Genomic DNA, 20,417 nt, shown 5'->3' on the forward strand with positions numbered 1-20,417 from the left:
CTCCCAGGGAAAACCGATGCGTATTGAGGAAAGTCTCCTGTCCCCAGTGGATTGAGGCTCGTCAAAGTAGGAGCGCTCGGAAGGAGGCGGCAAAATGGCGAGGAGGAAAGTAAGTCACGGACGCCACCTTGCTTTGGTTGACATTTGACTGGATCTCACTCACTTGGGAGGACAAACACTGGAACTGAAAAGTTGCTTCCTGGGCAACCAACATTTCCATTAGTAGGGGATTTAAAGAAGAGGAAAAACACCTATTTTTTACACATTTCAATTATTTGGGGATTTATTCTGGTACAAAAAGTTAATTAAAAGTGCTCCCATTGAGTGGGAGTGGATCCGAAGAAGAGTGACAGGTCGCCGACTTTTTTCCCCCAACCCAATTTATGGATTGACTCCCTTTCTTAGACATCTCGCAGTCCCTCACGATCAACAATTTAAGCATTCGGCAAACTTATTTTGTTAAAATGTATTCATGGAAACTTGATTTTTTAACATTTTTCACTTGAAGAAAATCAGCCAGCAACATCACACAAGTCCACCACTGCCATCTGGTGGAGGGAGATGGGGAAATGCAGATAGTGCCTCTCTCTCTTTTCTTCACCTCGCTAATATGATGTGGAATGGCTGTTTATTTTTCCTCTTTGTCTTGAACAGTGACAAATTGTTTTCTTTTTTAGGGTTAAGGGACAAATTGGAGAATGCGGGCCTCGAACTGACTACATTTTGCATGGTAAGCGAACACTCTCCTTATTGAGCTAAGTTCCCAACCCACCACCTTACCATGCCTAGGATTGCCTAAGTGTTTTCCTTTTTCAGGGTAAAGTGACAACTTGGAGGATGCGAGTCTTGAACCGACTACCTTTTGCATGGTAAGCGAACACTCTCCTTATTGAGCTAAGTTCCCAACCCACCACACCTCAGATTGCCTAAGTGTTTTCCTTTTTCAGGTTAACGCGACAACTTAAAGGCTGTGAGTCTTGAACCGACTACCTTTTGAATGGTAAGCGAACACTCTCCTTATTGAGCTAAGTTCCCAACCCACCACCTTACCATGCCTTGGATTGCCTAAGTGTTTTCCTTTTTCAGGTTAAAGTGACAACTTGAAGGATGTGAGTCTTGAACTGACTACCTTTTGCATGGTAAGCGAACACTCTCCCTATTGAGCTAAGTTCCCAACCCACCACCCTAGCTTGCCTCAGTGTTTTCCTTTTTCAGGTTAAAGCACCAACTTGAAGGATGTGAGTCTTGAACTGACTACTTTTTGCATGGTAAGCGAGACCAAGAGTCTTGGCGTTTGTGTCATTTCATTTCAAAGCCTTACTACATAAATAGTTGTTTTTATTTAAGGAAAAGACTTGGTCTTTTTATTTTTTAAATAGAAAATTGTTCATTCATTTTCTATATTACGCGTCCTTGCTTGCTGGGAAAGTGGGTGCACTTTGTGGTGCAGAGGTTCATTTGCCTGACTGCCATGTGGGCAAATATGGTTCGACTCCTGGCATGACAAAGTAAAGTGTGGCCAATTCGTGGCCTAGAGGTTCACTCACCTGACTGCAATGTGGGCAGCCTGGGTTCGAATCCCGGTTGGGAAACATTTTCCCTTAATTGTTTCTATATATTTGTAGTCAAGACCTTCCAATAATGACAAAGTCAAGTGTGGCCAATGTGGCGTAGAGGTTTGTACACCTGACTGTCGTGTGGGCAGTTGGGGTTCGAATCCCGGTGTCGTTTGACTGATCACTACACTATGTAGTTCAGTAAATGGATGATTCTTTTTTCATTAATATAAAGACTTAGTCATTTTTTTCAGCAAAACAATTATGTTCCGGTCAGCCTTCGGCTGACCGGAAGACAGTTGGGGGGAGGGGGTTCCTGGTGGTGTTCGACAGTCGGCCTTCGGCCGACTGCCGACACCATACAGTCGTCGACTGGCGACACCGGGACGTGAACCCTCGACACCCAGGTCGCAGGCAGGTGACTAAGCCACTACACCACGAAGCGGCCCGCCTATACATGGTCATTGGGTGCTCTTATTTAAGGAAAGATGACTTAGTCTTGTTTAAGGGCAAAATGGTTCATCCACCAGTCTGTCTGTCTGTCTTAAATCAGCGGCCACCGGGGTTCGAACCCCACCTGGCCACACAGCAGTCAGGTGAACAAACCTCTAGGCCACGAATTGGCCACACTTTACTTTGTCATTATTGGAAGGTCTTGACTACAAATATATTGAAACAACTAAGGGAAAATGTTTCCTGACTGGGATTCAAACCCCAGCTGCCCACATCGCAGTCAGGTGAGTGAACCTCTAGGCCACAAATTGGCCACACTTTACTTTGTCATTATTGGAAAGTCTTGACTACACATATATAGAACTAATCAAGGGAACATTTTTCCCAACTGGGATTCAAACCACACCTGCCTGCATGGCAATCAGGTGAGTGAACCACTACACCATGAAGTGGGCACACTTAACTTTGTCATTATTGGAAAGTCTTGACTACACATACATAGAAATAACTTAGGGAAAATGATTCCCAACCGGGATCCGATCCGTGCCTGGCCAAACCGCTGCACCATTAAATGGCCACACTTTACCTTGGCGTTTTTGGAAAGCCTTGACTACACATAGTTGTTTTATTTAAGGGGGAGAAATGATTCTCAACCGGGATTTGAACCACACCTGCCTGCATGGCAATCAGGCGAGTGACCCTCTACAGTATAGAGCCTTACTATACTATGTTGTTTTTTAAGAAAAAAGCCTTACTATACTATGTTGTTTTTTAAGAAAAAAAGCCTTACTATACTATGTTGTTTTTTTTAAAGAAAAAAGCCTTACTATACTAGGTCCCCAAACTATTCCAGAAAGGGCCGCAGTGGGTGCAGGTTTTTGTTCCAACTGGTAAGAGGAAACCTTTCCACCAATCTGGTATCCTAGAAGTGCAATCAGTGGATTGCAGTCAGGTGCTTCTTTTTTTCAGCAGAAACTTCATTGGTTAAACTGTTTGTGTTGGATCGGTTGGAACAAAAACCTGCACCCACAGCGGCCCTCCAGGACCGGTTTGGAGACGTCTGCTCTACACCATGAAGTAGCTGCACTTGACTTCCCCTACCTTGCCTTGGATTGCCTAAGTGTTTTCCTTTTTTAGGTTAAAGCAACAACTTGAAGGATGCGAATCTTGAACCCACTACCTTTTGCATGGTAAGTGAGCACTCTCCCTATTGAGTTAAGTTACCAACCCACCACATCTTGGATTGCCTAAGTGTTTTTCCTTTTCAGGGTAAAGCGTGGTCAACTGCAGTCCTCGAGAGCCGCTTTGCGGTCTTTTTTCCATTTCTTCCCCCTCTAGCACACCTGAATCAAATGATCAACTCATCAGCAAGCTGTCCAGAATCTTATTAACAATCTTAATGATTGAATTCAGGTGCGTTGGGGGAGGGACACATGGAAAACAGACTGCAGAGTGGCTCTCTAAGACCCCAATTTGCCACCCCTGCCCTAAACTTAAAAAAGCAAGACACATATTTGGAATTGGTTTTCATATTCTTCAAAAACTTTTAATGAACAAGAACATCTCATTTATCACGTCCTCGAGTATCCTAGTAGATGCCTTATAGAGAATATATACATACAGTGGAGACAAGAATTAAATAATGCTCAATAACATTCAGAAGGAGCCCGTGTGGAAAAACCAACAATTTGAAACCTTTGCTAGGGTGGGCCCGATGGATAATGCTTTGTCTCCCTCGTTTGTGTTTTACTTAGACGCAAACATTTGGCACATGGACGGGGGGCCCCGGAGCGACCATTCGTGTCAATCCGTTCCAGCTCGTGACTGCAAGTGCGTGAGAACGCTTTCACGATCAAGAGGTGAGTCCTTTCAAAGTTTATCTCTTTAAGCCAAGCTCAAATACTGTACTGACCTGAAAAAAAGGCAATATAGTCATTGTGGTCACCATGATTGACCTCTCTGAAGAGGAAAATAAGATCGAGGAGGAAGAAAAAACTTTATCACGTGTTTGAGTTAAGCGCGATGGCATTAAGTCGTATTTGAGTGTAGCACGCATGACATCAGTTTTAAGACCCCCTGCAGAGGGGGAGAAAAGGCCTCAGTTCATACCTTCTGGACAAAAAAGGAGCACACTCGGGGCGACAAAGGAAAAGCGTGGTTGTCACCACATAAGGCTTACATTCAGAAGACAGTCAGGTCGTACGACGTGTATTTGATGTATGTTAAGAAGGTAATCCAGTGTGTGTGTTTCACAGCAGTGCTTTGACAAGATACAGCCGGTCTCCGTGCTCGCTGGTGAAGATGGGGGCTTTCTTGTAGTGCTCCACCAGCTCCTCCATCGACGTGAAGCGCCGCTGGCCGATGCAGTAGACGCCGTCGCAGAGCTGCACTTTAAAGTGCTTGTTCTTGCCCGCCGCCTTCAGGGACACCGACAAGTCGCTGGGCTGAAATGGCACGCAAAGAAAGAAGTGCGTTTCAAGGAAGGAACAAAATGGCCACCAACAAATTTTGTTGTTCCAGTCTTTCTTTGATTTAGGACCCATATCATAGATTTAGATTTCTTCTTTCTAACTGTAAATGAAATAAGTTCAAATAAAGTCAAATCACTAGAAATTATACAAGTTGTTTTTTTTTTACCCAAAGTACCAAACGACGGTTTCGGGACTCACCGACGACTCGCTGTCCCGCACGAGGAAGTCACCGTCGTGGCCTCTCTCGTTCAGCATGCGCTCGGCCTGGTGTCGGGTGACGTCGCCGTAGTACCAGTCCCTCCCGGCGAACTTGCCCGAGCGCGTCGGGAAGGCGTGGCGCTGGACCGGAGAGACGATGGCGGCGTAGGAGGACGAAGAGGGCGGAGGAGGCGGCGGCGCCGGCGGGCCGGGCCGCTCGTCCAAGACCGTCACGTAGTTCTTGGGGACCAAGCCCACCGCGCCTCGCGAGTTCCGACAGCGCCACCACTCGGGGTCGTTGTCGGGCTTCTCCAGCACCTCCATCACCTCGCCCTTGTCGAAGTTGAGCTCCTCTTCCGTGACCGAGCTGAAGGGGTAGAGGGTCTGCACCAGGTCCGACGCGCTCCCGTTGGCCAAGACGGCGCCCTGAGTGTGGTAAATGTGCGAGGCGTCGCCCTCCACGCCCTCGTCCGTCTCCTCTTGCACGTAATTGGACGGGAACCAGCCCACGCGGCCCGCCTGGCTGCCTCGCCACCAGCCGTCGCTGCACTTCTCCATCACCGTCACGCGGGTTCCCTTGGACAGGGTCAGCTCGTCGTCCCTCTCCGCCGCGTAGGCGAACTTGACCATGGCGGGAACGTTGAGGTCGTTGGTCCTCTCCGCCGCCCCTCCGCCGTATCCTCCGCCCAGCCCGTTGCCGCCGCCACCGTTGCTGGGGTATTCCGCATCGGTGCTCGGCGTCGGCGAAGCGTCGCGGGCGCTCGTTTTCCTCTTTGTTTTTCCCAAACCTGTACAAAAAATAAAAAAAATGGTGGATAACGAAGACTACAACAGTATAATTAAAATACCTGATATACGTATAGTAAGGCTTTTTATGTCGTTTTTTTAAGAAAAAAAGCCTTGCTATACTATGTTGTTTTTTAAGAAAAAGGCCTTACTATACATGGTCGTTTTTTAAGAAAAAAGCCTTACTATACTATGTCGGTTTTTAAAGAAAAAAGCCTTACTATACTATGTCGTTTTTGACGAAAAAAAGCCTTACTATACTATGTCGTTTTTGACGAAAAAAAGCCTTACTATACCATGTCATTTTTTACGGAAAAAAAGCCTTACTATACTATGTCGTTTTTTTAAGAAAAAAAGTCTTACCATACTATGTCGTTTTTGACGAAAAAAAGCCTTACTATACTATGTCGTTTTTGACGAAAAAAGCCTTACTATACTATGTCATTTTTTACGGGAAAAAAAAGCCTTACTATACTATGTCGTTTTTTGAAGAAATAAAGCCTTACAATACATGGTTGTTTTTTTAAGAAAAAAGCCTTACTATACTGTTTTTTTTAAAGAAAAAAGCCTTACTATACTATGTCGTTTTTTTAAGGAAAAAAAAAAACTTTGCTATACTATGTCTTTTTTTAAAGAAATAAAGCCTTACTATAATATGTTGGTTTTAAAAAAAAAAAGCCTTACTATACTATGTCGTTATTTTAAGGAAAAAAAAACCTTGCTATACTATGTCGTTTTTTAAGAAAAAAAGCCTTACCATACAATGTCGTTTTTTTAAAGAAAAAAAGCCTTACTATACTATGTCGTTTTTTTACGAAAAAAAGCCTTACTATACTGTCGTTTTACAAAAAAAGCCTTACTATACTATGTTGTTTTTTACGAAAGAAAGCCTTACAAAACTGTTGTTTTTTAAATAAAAAAAAGCCTTACTGTATATACTATGTAGTTTTTTAAGAATAAAAGCCTTACTATACAATGTTGTTTTTTTAATAAAAAAGCCATTCTATACTATGTTGTTTTTTTAAAGAAAAAAAAGCCATTCTATACGATGTTGTTTTTTAAAGAAAAAAGCCTTACTATACTATGTCGTTTTTTAAGAAAAAAAGCCTTACTATACTATGTCGTTTTTAAAAGAAAAAAAGCCTTACCATACAATGTTGTTTTTTAAAGAAAAAAATCCTTACCATACAATGTCATTTTTTAAGAAAAAAAGCCTTACTATACTATGATGTTTTTTGAAGAAATAAAGCCTTACAATACATGGTCGTTTTTTTAAGAAAAAAGCCTTACTATACTATGTCGTTTTTTTAAGAAAAAAGCCTTACTATACTATGTCGTTTTTTTTAAGAAAAAAAGCCTTACCATACTATGTCATTTTTTACGGAAAAAAAGCCTTACTATACTATGTCGGTTTTTACGAAAAACAGCCTTACTATACTATGTCGTTTTTTACAAAAAACAGCCTTACTAAACTGTTTTTTTAAGAAAGAAAAAAGCCTTACTATATATACTGTGTCGTTTTTTAAAGAAAAAAAGCCTTACTATACTATGTCGTTTTTTGAAGAAATAAAGCCTTACAATACATGGTCGTTTTTTAAGAAAAAAGCCTTACTATACTATGTCGTTTTTTAAGAAGAAAAAAAGCCATTCTATACCATGTCATTTTTTAAGAAGAAAAAAAGCCATTCTATACCATGTCGTTTTTTAAAGAAAAAAAGCCTTACTATACTATGTCGTTTTTTTAAGAAAAAAGCCTTACCATACAATGTCATTTTTTTAAGGAAAAAAAGCCTTACAATACATGGTCGTTTTTTTAAAGAAAAAGCCTTACTATTCTATGTCGTTTTTTTATGGGAAAAAACAGCATTGTATAGCAAGGCTTTTTTTCAACAACAACAAAAACTACATGGTATAGTAAGGCTTTTTTTCTTAAAAAACGACAGTATAGTAAGGCTTTTTTTTCATAAAAAATGACAGTGCAAGGCTTTTCCCCCCGTCAAAAACGACATAGTATAGTAAGGCTTTTTTTTCGTCAAAAACAATATAGTAAGGCTTTTTTTTCTTTAAAAAACGACATTGTATGTTAAGGCTTTATTCCGTAAAAAACGACATAGTATATATAGTAAGGCTTTTTTTTCTTTAAAAAACGACATAGTATAGTAAGGCTTTTTTTCTTTAAAAAAAAACGACATAGTATAGTAAGGCTTTTTTTCTTTAAAAAAGCGACATAGTATAGTGAGGCTTCTTTTCTTTTTAAAAAAACGACATTGTATAGTAAGGCTTTTTTCTTTAAAAAAACAACATAGTATAGTAAGGCTTTTTTTCTTTAAAAAAGCGACATAGTATACTGAGGCTTTTTTTCTTTTAAAAAAAACGACATTGTATAGTAAGGCTTTTTTCTTTAAAAAAACGACATGGTATAGTAAGGTTTTTTTTCCTTAAAAAACGACATGGTATAGTAAGGTTTTTCCCCCGTAAAAAAACGACATAGGATAGTAAGGGATTATTTTTTTTTTTGTAAACTTGAATAACAATAAACTTGTCATGAATTCTAATTTAGGGACAACTTGGTTGGTTGGATGGTTTATCCAGTATAATGTTCTCAGCACAATTTGATAACATTTAATTTCTACATTTTGAAATGCTATATTCTTACAAATGGTGAAAACTTTTGGATGAGAACACAATACAGTCACACGGAAGTATTTTAAAGATCCAATTGCCGCTCTTACCGAGAATTCCATACCAGGTCGGGAAAACTGGTGCGGAAAAAGAGGTCACGCAATTAATAGCAACAGTGACTATTATAAAAACGACACGCACACACTCTCTCAGGCCATTTGATATTGTCTGGTGGCACGCGTGTGCGTGCGTGCGTGCGTTCCATTAGCCCCCGACCTCACCTCGCTCATCACCTCATCAAGGATATTGTCTCCGGCTTTTAACGGCGGACGGAGAAATGAGGCCGTCGATAATGTTAAAATGCGGGGCGGTCGGCATCATTTATTATTCCGGCACATCCTTTAGACGAGTGCTTTTCTCCCGCAATCAATCTAGTGGGCGTATAAAAAATAAAAATAAAATGTCAACGAGGACTGTTTGACTAGTGGACAGCGGAGCCGTTTGATAGAGACGGGCTGTCAAAACCGTTTTGACACTAGTATGGTTCGCTTGGAAATGATGGGTTGCTGTTTCCTACACCAAAAAAATCCTAGAACAAAAAAAACGGATATGATTTACCTAGCGTGTCCTTGATATTCTTGACCAAGGAGCCTTTCTTCAAGCTGTTCTTGCGCTCCACGTAATTGGACGGCACGTAGCCCGTCTGGTTGGCGGCGTTGCGGACGCGCCACCACGTCTTGGAGTCGTCCAGCAGGAAGAGACGCTCATTTTTCCGGATGTCAAGTTCCTGGTCCTGCTGGGCCGTGTAGTCCCACTTGGCTACAACAATCACCTCCTCTGTCATCTTTCATGGAGTCCCCCTGAGGAAGAAGAACCAAGAAAATCAATCAAAATGGATTGTTGATATTTATCAGCATGCTGAAATGCCCAGAGGACATTTCAAATAGTATGTCAAGAGAATCACTTACATAACCTGGAAAAACTAGTTGTAACAATAACAACGCCAATAGTACAAATTCGGTATCGTCACCCGAGCAGTTTGGCCCATTTTTTTTTTTTTTTACTTCAGTGCTGAGTCCTAGTAGGACAGGGGCGTGGCTTCCGCTTGCAAATTTCAGCATGGATTTTCACATTTTTATTAACTTACATAAAAAAAAATTCCCCCAGAAAAAAAACCGCAATGTCGTGAAGCCGCAATATTCGAGGGATTACTGTACACCCCGAGCTCATTTCTTCCTTCCATTTTCTCATCATAAAAAGGCAGTCTCTCGCCATCAGGTTATATTTAGATCAAGCGCAAAGCCGGCAGCTGGAAACGCCATCGCCGGAGTAAATAAAAGGGAGCGCGATTATTCCACCGCCTTTGAAGCCGCTGGACTGACAGCGATTGGACTCTTATTGACTATTTGGGAAGGTTTGAGTTCCCCTCCAGTGATTCTTCACCATCTGATTGGGGCCGGATGGCCAAGCACATGAATGGAAAGTCGTGATGGAGAAGGCCAGAAACCACAAGAGACAAAAGAGAGAGAGAGAGAGAGAGAGAGAGAGAGAGAGAGTGGAATGGTTGAAGAGGAATGCAGCTGCACAAATGAGCTTACATAAAAGATCCAATTATGCAGGGAAAGAGCGCCATTTGGGCGACGGGCTAGCCGTCCGTCTCCAGGTATTGCCTTTCGTCTCCAAAGTGACCTGTTCATACATCAGATTTTTTTTGAGCCAACTTGATCTCATCTGCTGGATTTGTTAGCCTGCTGTCATTTAAAATCCGAAAAAAACATGTTAGTTAGTCTTAATGACATTGTCAGGTTTCGGTCAAAGCCATGGTACGGCAATTTGACTCCAAAAATGGAAAGCGGGCTGTCACGGAGAAGCCCAACTTGAATTTAGTGCGAGTCAGGAGGGAGGTGTGCCGGCTTGCACGCCGCGGCGGCCTTTGTCCGCCTCGGGCTGCCGCTGCCGAATCGCGGCGAGCTTCGATTTCCATTCTCCACGGCCGTGATTCATCCTCGCGTGGGGAATTCGTGTCAGAGGATTGCGACATCCACCCGATTAGACATGTTCAATGTCGAATTTAATGAGCGCTTACACTGCGCGGCAAATGACCGAGTACAGTAATCCCTCCATTATTGCGCCTTCCCTACTTTGCCATTTTTTCCCTGCTATTAATTATTTTAAAAATATATCTTTGAAACTGAAACTCGTAAGACGAAGTAGTGATTTCGCAATAAGTGATTACTGTACAGTAATCCCTCGAATACCGCGGCTTCAACTACCGCTGCTCCACTATGTTGCAGATTTTTTTTCTAATTATTATTTTTTGGGGTAAATTCATAAAAATGTGAAAATCCACACTGAAACTTGGAAGACGAAATAGTGATTTTGCAATAAGTGATTACTGTACAGAAATCCCTCAAATACCGCGGCTTCAACTACCGCTGCTCCACTATGTTGTGGATTTTTTTCTGGGGGAATTTTTTTGGGGAGTAAATTCATAAAAATGTGAAAATCCACACTGAAACTCGCAGGCGGAAGCCACTCCCCTGTCCCCCACTTGCTACTAGGACTCAGCACTGAAGGAAAAAACATATTATTATTTTTTATATATATTTTTTTTAAATAGGGGTGACTCTACTTCACGTTTTTTTGTTTATCGCGGTCATGTCTGGTCCATATGAACTGCGATAAACGAGGGATTACTGAATTTGAGCGACAGGCTGCCAACATAGCCTTCCCTTCCTTCCCAACTCCTTAAAGCAAGGCAGGAAAATACGGGGGTCCTTAATCTGCAGAGAAAAGGAACCTAAAAGAGGATTATTAAGAAGAAAAAGATGTTTAGAAAGAAATAGGTCTGGCAGAGCTTTCTATGTATGCCATTCAGGTCGAACACAAGCAGCATTCAAACCAATAGGGGACCCCCCACCCTCCTCCTCCTCCTCGTCCCCCTTCAATTCATCCCACAAGGTTTCAAAAGCGACGCCGCTTCACTGGTAAGAAAAGAACATTTGGAGTGCACTCATCAATGTATGAACATGAGCCAGCAGTCCGCTTTAAACGGGCAGATCCGCAGCGGCCGGTTGCCATTAAAAGACGTCGACTGGCGGCTCTCGAAACAGTCGATCAACTTCACGAGCCTTCGATCCCGCGCCATAAAACCTGGCCACAAAGGGCCCTGCCTTGAGGCGGAGTCAGGGTGTTTAGGGGAGGGGTCCGTCGGGAACCTATTGGACAATTTGGATTTTTAAATGTTATTCCCAGAGAGCCATACTCACAATTCAAATCATGCACACTTTTAAAGTACAAGACATCTCAAAGTTATTTGAACAACATTGGCACGCCGATGCTAATCAATGAGTAGCAAAGAGTATGCATGGAGAAGGCAGTCTAACGGAAAAAAAAATACTATAGTCGTTTTTTAAGAAAAAAAGCCTTACTGTACTATGTCGTTTTTTACGGAATAAAAGCCTTACTATATATAATATGTTGGGGTTTTTTTTTCGAAAAAAAGCCTTACTATACTATGTCGTTTTTACGAAAAAAAAGCCTTACTATACTATGTCGTTTATTGAGGAAAAAAAGCCTTACTATACTAAGTTGTTTTTTACGAAAAAAAAAGCCTTACTATACTATGTCGTTTTTTTATGAAAAAAAGCCTTACTATACTATGTCGTTTATTGAGAAAAAAAGCCTTACTATACCATGTAGTTTTTTACGAAAAAAGCCTTACTATACTATGTCGTTTTTTTACGAAAAAAAGCCGTACTATACTATGTCGTTTATTGAGAAAATAAGCCTTACTATACTATGTCGTTTGTAACGGAAAAAAAAGCCTTACTATACTGTCATTTTTTTAAAGAAAAAATAGCTGATTAAAAGAGCCCTAGAGGCTATTTTACAGTTTAGCGGAGAGCCATACGTGGCTCGGGAGCCATAGGTTGCCCAAGCCTGCTTTAAGGGAAGGCTTCTCAAGTCAAATGGATGAAAAGAGATGTCATATTAATAGAATGACTTTATAATTGTGCTGAAACAAAATGGAGCCCGATACCAAACTCACTTTTTGGATTTTCTGCTGGCCTTTTTGCATAACAGGACTCGTTTGAAAATAGGATTCGTTCATTGGGAAAAACCTCCGGCATTAAAAAAAAAATGGGCCGGCTTTGGAGATAAAAGCGAGTCAGCAAGGTGGCCCAAGGACATGCGCAATCTTTTACCATGCAGATTACTTACTGTAATTCCCAAGTTAGGTCATTAAAAGTCAATAAACATGATCACTCCGCGAGTAGAAGCTCTATTCCATCCAATGAATCCATTATTAGAGTACGATCATCTTCAGGTTGGCAGAAAATAATTTCAAGATTAGTACGGATGTCTTCATTTAATCAGTCAATATCGCTATTTCAATAAAAACAAGTCATAACAGCTATATTTTCAAAGCGTCCCCTACACATCTATCAGCAAATTATTACTCTTTAATCAGGATAGTTGAACATTTTGGAAGCAGTCTCCATGGCAACCCTCATCGAGTGTTCCCGTTTTCACCGATGGAGCGCAACATTCCGACTTTAATATTAACAACAGTTGTGCTTAACACCAAAACAAAAGTCACTGCATTTTTTCTCTCTCCCAAAAACAGCAATTTCACTTTAATTTTCCCTCCGCAGTCTACTTGTTGTTCACCATCCACACACACAAACACACTTTTTCTCTCTCAAGGGCCGTTTGTTTCCCACGAGGCATCATCTCCGCCAAAATCCGCCGCCAGCTACGATCGTTAGCTTTGAGCTAGACTCGGAATAAACGTGGCTATTTTTAGTCGTTTGGGTCTACGTGCTAGTGAACAATAAAAGGTGCGAAGAGAGGGGGAAAGAAAGGAAGAAAGCTTTCAAGTGAGATTGCTTTCCCAAAAGTCCAAGAAAGAAAACCTTGTTGGGCAAAAGCACCAAGAATCGACAAAAGGCTCATTTAATTCCTCTCTTGGTTGCATGGCAATTTTTCAATGAAATATTGGAGAGGAAAGAATGGCATCGTTTCCTGTTCTCATCACTCTCCGAGAAATCTGCCAAGAAAAAGTGCTTGTCGTTAGAATAGTTATTTAGCGACAGACACGCTTGACGGGATTTGCGCTAAAATCTGATGAGCGGAACCCAGAGAGGCCTCGAAAGAAAATGCATCTATTCGCCAAGTGAGTCCTTTAACACAGAAAGATGTTTAAACAATTTCAAAATTGCAAAAATTCACGTCTATATATATTTATACACATGCATCTGATTTAAAAAAGTAAGCGATTCAACCAATTCCTTTGAAAATAGTACTTTTTTTTGAATGACAGTGTTCAAAACTTACCAAACCTAATAAAAACACTAAATTAAGAGACAAGACGACAACTTTTATAATATAGCAGCAGATCGAGTGACACCAAAGACAAAAAAAACAAATGGCTGAATTATGTGACTGCTTCAGAAATGATGACGAGGTGGAATTTGCAAATGCGGTAGAGACGGACCAAAACTAGAAACCGCTGATGGCTCGCTTGAATAATACTTTCCACCGTTTAAAGACAAACACTGTGGAAGAGCATTTATTGCTTAACAAAAATGAATACAGTAATCCCTCGAATATCCCGGTTAATGTAGAACAAACATGGCCGCGATCATTGAATAATTGCGATGCAGGGTCACTCCTATAACTTTTTTTTTGTTCAGTGCTGAGTCCTAGTAGCAAGAGTGGCTTCCACTTACGAGTTTCAGAGTGGATTTTCAGATTTTTAAGAAATTAAAAAAAAAAAAAAAAATTAATAGCAGAAAAAAAAAATCGCAAAGAAGTGAATTCGCGATTGACTGTACTAGCAAATTCTTAGAAATTCACATTTTGTTCATATTTGTTGATTAAAAAGTGCACCACCACCTAAAACTGTTATTCCCAGACTTTGCTTGCAACTAACGCCGAGGGTGAGTGATCTCAGACGTCCATAAATAATCTTAATCCCACGCAAAAGGGCCGATACGGACAGTACGTTGACAGTATACATATTGTGCCCGTATAGATTTTCAATCAAAATTGGAGCTTCAGCCTCAGCTGCTGAGTGGGTGATGTAACACACACGCCAAGTGGGACAAGTGTGGAAGTGTGCTCATCACTTGCAGTTAAATTCTCAGCACGATGCCGGGAAAGTGTGCGGCAGAGGCCCGCAGTGTGTTTGTGTGTGTGTGTGTGTGTGAGCATGCCTGACCAAATAGTGTTTGTGTGGCATCCCGCATTCTCCAGAGAGCCCCATGGCATTCTTAGTGATCCATCTCATAAATAAAGCACCACTTCCTTCAACTGCAGTCATGTCTGCGTGCGCGCGGGAAATGGGGGGGTGCTTGCATCAAGGCAAAAGGGAAACAGCCAATGGATGAGGAAGCCGTACATACGTACGTTCCGTCATTGGCGTTCTTGAGGACGAGAGCACACGTTGCACTTCAAATGGCTGTTGACGTCATGTCATTATTTGATCATTTTGGCAGTTAATTTTTTTTCCAAGTTGAAACGACGGTAAACGTCAACTAAGTATGTTTTTCTTCAGTGGGAGAAATATTTACTGTCTTACTAGGCTTGCCGCATTGAATTTGTTGATTTACACTCTGAAAAACAGGAACAAATGTATGTGTCACTCTGGTATTTAGCTCAATGTACGTCTGCCACTATTTTTCTTGCTAGGGCGTTATTAAAAAATGTATACGATTAGTTTTGTAGGTTTTTTCTTTTACTTACGATGTTTTGCCGATACTGATTCTATGTCCAGATTTAAAAAATGATGCAACCAGCAACCAATCTAACCGGTAAATGACAAATCATGTTTTTAGATCTAATTCCTCCTCAAGAAATGCTCTGTTGAGTACAGTCTTCCCTCGATTATCGCGACTTCACTTATCGCAAAATCACTTCACAATTTTTTTCTGCTGTTAATTTTTTTTTTAAGTTCATAAAAATGCGAAAATCCACACTGAAACTCAGAAGCGGAAGCCACTCTTGCTACTAGGACTCAGCACTGAAGGGAAAAAAAGGGTAGTAGTTATAAAAAGGCAAAAAATAACCAGTAAAGGATAATTCACTTTGCGTTAAAGCCAATAAATACTTTGTTTACGAGATTACACAATGACCCGTTACTGTCATTTGCTCCTAAAGAGATGTAGCCCCACTCAGCGGACATATTTACCCAGTGATTTGATTTACGTAGCCAAAAAGCACAAAAGTACCTAAAGCATACGTGACCATTTCTGGCGCCCAAAATTGATACTCCAAAAGTAGCAAAAGCTTTCCGTATACTATTCAACACACATCGAAGACATTTAGGAATAAGAAGGCTATTCACTGGTGTCTCCATATTAATGCTATTGAACGGCGTGGGTGATGGGTGGACAAAGATCAATGGATTTTAGCTTGGGCGCCCCCCCAGCCCCTCGACACCTAGCTAAAGGGACAGGCCTCCAACAGATGCCATTTGGAGTGGTTATCCAAGCGGTCAGGCCTTTCGCTGGAATTGTGCTAGGAGACTGTTAATGAGGGCGGACCCCAGAGGGAGCCGTGTTAACACGGGCCGCGAAACTCCACGGGGAAGCCGCTTGTGCCATCCCCATCATTTTGGGGTCTAGACGGATGAACGCTTGGCCCACTGACGGAGTGCCAAAACGGCCAAAAGCGAGAGCGGGCAGTTAATCAAAGGAATTAGAGCATGAGGAGATAGACACAACATGTTTGCAGCACTCCCGACTCTGCCAATATTCAAGAAAATGCAATTAACAATAATAAAATACAGCAATCCACACCAAGAATATGCAGACGACTTCCAATTTGAGTTTTTTTTTTCCTACGTTTGGCCAAAACCAATCCAATAGCGATGATGTCCATACTGTTAGTCCAGTAAAAATCATGCAAAATAGAACACAAGCATTAAATGACAAATCTTATTTGTATAAAAGTAATCCCTGCCTATACTTTCCCAAGAAATATTCTGTTTACAAATACGACCTTGACAGGAGAAGCAACTCTTGCCTTTGCTCTACAATTTTTCTAGAAATATAATAAACGGTATAAAAAGAATAAGCTATGACTGCTGACTGTAGAGTTGAAAGTATAGCTGGGCAATAAAACAGTAACAATAATTATCGTGAAATAATTTTTGTCAACGATAATATCAAAGACTTTTAATTTTAAAAATCGATAATTTTGAGATGTAACTACACCACCCGGCCACCAGAGTACGGGGGCGCTGTTGCGAGATAAACGCTAGTTCCAGACCAACGCTCAGGAGAAGAAGAGGGTGACTAGAAAACTTGTTTTTTAGCATGTTAGCAATAGAGGCTAACACGAAGCATGAACGCATAAGGACAATAAAACGGCCAAAATGAGCGATCATCAGATGTGTTTCATTGACTATTTGATTAATTTCATATTGCACAGCAGCTTTTGGTTTGAAAGGAAATTTATAAAAATAAAGACGCCTGTCAAAATTTCTGCATGTTTTATTCTTTACTTTTCATAATGTAAGGAGGGAGTTGTCTTATCTTAATTGCACAACAGAACAACAAAAATACTTTTTAAAATAATCATTTTTCATATTCTCTTATAAAGTAAGCTAACGTAGTTACTTTCATATTTGAATAAGAAGGAAAGTCATTAATTTACTTATTCACAGAAGTTTGAAGTTTCAAATTTGAAGCAAAAAAGATGTGATGTTCTCGTGATAATTATCGATAGACCGATCATTTTTTTATCGTGCAAATTTTTGTCATATCGCCCAGGTCTACTTGAAAGAGTGTTCCGTTACGGAACCTCGAATTAGGAACTCAACGTTACCGAGGAAGTCAACGACAGACACGGACGGCGTCGCTAGCCTACAACAAACACTTGATGGACAAAGAGCAATTCTGAGGACAAAGAGCTGCCCATTCAAAAGTAGAAAAATAAGACAGATGCTCTCTCTCTCTTTCCTCTCGAACGGCAAGCGGGAAGTGAGCGCCATTGTTTTAGCGGCGCATGCAACCAGTTTAATGGCTGCCCACTGCCCAGATTACATCTGATTACAATAACAATGGGATGACCTTTATCTGGTCACAGGGTCGTGCTGGTCGCCAGAGTTCCCATCTGTGCTAGCTAGTTCTTCATTAAACTAAGCCCAAATCTTACTGGCGAACAAAGATTGGCGGTATAACGTGCAGGGCAGTGACTGTGTGAAAACATCGCCTGTCAATCAGCCTTTAGAAATGTCCAGATTATCCCGAGGCCCTTTTAAACTACTTGAAAAAGCAAAAACAATCAACTGGAAAATTACGACTACCAGTCAGCAACAAGTTGCGATGTAAAAAATAGATTTTTCTGCTAATAAAAACCTAATTGATCCCTAATATAAAATGTATTTTTTTCCTAATCAAAGCATAAATAATGGCTCAGTTGAATAAAATAAATAAAGAATTGAAAATCCTTGATTACTGTAGCTTTTCTGTGATTTCAGTCCGCCAAAAATACACCGCATTTTCTCGCATATTAGCCGCCTCCCCATTTAAATTTGTTGATTTTTACAATTTCTCTCGCGTAAGACGCCCCCACAATTTTCACCTACAAATTCATGGTTTTAATAGCGAGTACAAATGTTACTTTGAACAGAAAATCGTAAGAAAAATGACAAAAACCCATAACCGCCTCACAGACCAGTCAAGTTTGGCCACGCCTGGCTGTGTCTGGGCACACCTTGCTAGACTCACTTCCTCAGTACTCCTGTCATTCTACCAATGACTCTTGACTAGAAAATCAAGCTTGAATAATAATTTTTCCGCCATATAACCATAAATTACAGAGTATAAATACAACGGTATTGCGTCTTTACAAATGGGAGGCATTTTGGCACAGTAACAGTGGCGATTCTACAGAATTACCTTGCCCGGATGTGACTTTTTAAATGAATTATTTATGTTTTTACTGTGAAAAACGCACTTTGTGGAGTAGCACCACCAATTATATTATGTTATACGCAGCTGTGTATAATGACAATAAAGGCTTTTGATTTGATTGAGCATGAACTGTTAGTTTGCAACTTTGACAGGTCCACCTGTTATAGAGAATAAATTACATCAGGACAACAAAGAGTACGAGTTTGAATGAAGTATGTGGAAAGTATCTTAAAAACATTCCTTTCGCTCTCGGTCCGCTCACCTTGTACATACCTGACATTTCAAGTGAACATTGTACCACGACAGCGACTGCTTTACCGGAAGGGTGTGCCTGCAGAAAAAAAAGTGGTCCTTCCAAAGAGTACCTGTGCAAAAACCTACCTTTCCATAGTTAGAAAACCAAAACTAAATCAATCAATTTGGAGGATTTCCAAATCTCTGCAAATAGTTAATTGAACAAGCGAGCAAAACAGGTTGTAGTAGCCATGAAGAACCTTTGGAAACAATGACAAGCAATTAATTTTGTGGATAATATTTCAAAACTGTCCAAACTTTCTAATGAGGCTGACAATACGTATTATTTTCCATTCGATTACACAGCAGGAAAATGGACGCAGGAGAACAGCTGTGCGCGACCACGCGCAAACATTTGCTGGACTCTAAAACAACCGAAAGAAATATTTGTTCTTACGTGCCGTTACCGCTTATAAATTCAAGGTCAATTTCGGGTTTAGGTTGGCTTTTTTTTGGAAGCAAAACGAGCCAAAAATTGGACGAAAATGCCCGAAGAAGCGTCGTGTCGTCGGACAAAGACTCGGCGTCCGAGCGTCCAAAGTGACCAGAAGAAGAAGCCATTTCGTCACAACTTTTACTGCTGTTTGCCATTCTCAACAACACCCGAAAACTTTAAATTTTGGGGGTAAAAAGTTATTAAGTTGGTTAAAAAAAGGATTGGGAGCTTACCTTAGTGTTGGCACCGGGGAGAAACGGCGAAACACTCCACCAGACTGCACCACCGGCTGGAAACTGGAACGTAATTCAGCCCGACAAAAGCCCGTCAAAGTACACTGGACGGCGTCTTTTACTGTTTTTTCTTTTTTGAATTAAATATCGCAGACTGTAGTGTGGGGAAAATAAGAATAATGCTATTTTTCTGTCGCAGACGTGCCCACTACCAGCGAGCAAACTAGCACACCGCATTCACACGGAATAAGCGAAGAAGGATTGGCTCTTTCACTTCCGATTTGGATTTTCACAATAAAACACTCGCGAGTTTTCTCAAGCACGGTGTTGCGACTCTTACGTTGAAGGCGTTTTGTTTCCGGTTTGAAATGGCTCGCTCATGAGGGGATGACGTCGGCAATGATGGGAGAAAGAGCGACACTTTGTGGAAGATGATGTCGCCCTCTTGCCGAAATCGACAAAAAGTGAAGCTGATTTGAAATACTGTAACACCTACGACTTCCGCAATGCTATTTAATGTTTCTTTTTTATTATTCAAAGTGAGATTATCGAAGGTGCAAGGGAATTAAACACATTTCACTGGAATTCACGAAAGTGGCTAATAAATGCAAATTTTATCAGTTCTGTCAGTCCATCTATTTATTATTTAAGGAGGAATCCTCGGAAAAGCGTATATTTCTAAAATGACCACATCATAAATAAAATACCAATGATCACTGGAATTGATTTTTTTTCTTTGAGAATATCTGTGATTTCAGGAGGATCCATTGCATAAATACAGAAAATATTGATGTCCTAGTTTACCTTGTATAAGAAGGTATGAATTATTCAGGTGTAAACTCTGGCAAATAAGTCCATGGTTCGATGGGCGCTTAGGATAGACCTGCCAAATTTCATTCTGGTCTGCGCAGGAATAGAAATACTAATAGTGTACACACCAAAAACAACAACAACACGATCAGTTCTAGTCTGGGGTGATTATTTTACAACACTTCCCGTCACAAGAGGGCAGAGTATCTCTGGAAAGCTAAAAGGTCCACCGTTTGCAAAGTCGGAATTGTCTCATGAGTGTCCAATCTTTTCACATTAGCGCTCATTGGACAGTCATGACAGGCTCAACTAATTGGAAAGCTATGGAGCTCCAATAAGTGAAAGCACGTGCATCGAATGCATCAGAGACGTTGCATTTCACTGCAATTTTAAGCAACATTAAAATTAGGAGCGTCACATTGCGTCACATCGCAATGTGGCGTTGACATCATTTGAATCATAATTTTTGTTTCATTAAACTTTGCTTTATGCAGACTATCATGGATCCTCATTGATTAGCAACAGAAAATAATTCAGAGACTTTTTATACTCTAAAACAAGGGTGTCAGACTTGGGTTGGTTCGCGGGCCGCTTTAACGTCAACTCCATTTCATGTGGGCTGAACCATTTTA

General features: G+C 40.9%; 1 protein-coding gene across 2 annotated transcripts; it reads right to left on the reverse strand.

Annotated features, from left to right (window-relative positions):
* Nucleotides 1-3,529: 3,529 nt before the first annotated feature.
* Nucleotides 3,530-19,282, reverse strand: nck2a (NCK adaptor protein 2a). Of its 2 annotated transcripts, none has more exons than XM_077617765.1 (4): nucleotides 18,976-19,282; nucleotides 8,705-8,946; nucleotides 4,679-5,466; nucleotides 3,530-4,453 (listed from the first exon to the last, which is right to left on the reverse strand). In XM_077617765.1, the coding sequence occupies exons 2-4, from the start codon at nucleotides 8,928-8,930 to the stop codon at nucleotides 4,259-4,261; spliced, it is 1,209 nt and encodes a 402-aa protein (XP_077473891.1). In that variant the 5' UTR covers nucleotides 8,931-8,946; nucleotides 18,976-19,282; the 3' UTR covers nucleotides 3,530-4,258. The 2 variants fall into 2 exon arrangements, with proteins under 2 accessions (XP_077473891.1, XP_077473892.1); XM_077617766.1 differs by lacking the exon at nucleotides 18,976-19,282 and adding an exon at nucleotides 9,685-9,809.
* Between the last annotated feature and the right edge of the window lie 1,135 nt (nucleotides 19,283-20,417).

The sequence above is a fragment of the Stigmatopora argus genome, chromosome 13, assembly GCF_051989625.1.
Source record: "Stigmatopora argus isolate UIUO_Sarg chromosome 13, RoL_Sarg_1.0, whole genome shotgun sequence".
In the NCBI taxonomy this organism is placed as follows: domain Eukaryota; kingdom Metazoa; phylum Chordata; class Actinopteri; order Syngnathiformes; family Syngnathidae; genus Stigmatopora; species Stigmatopora argus.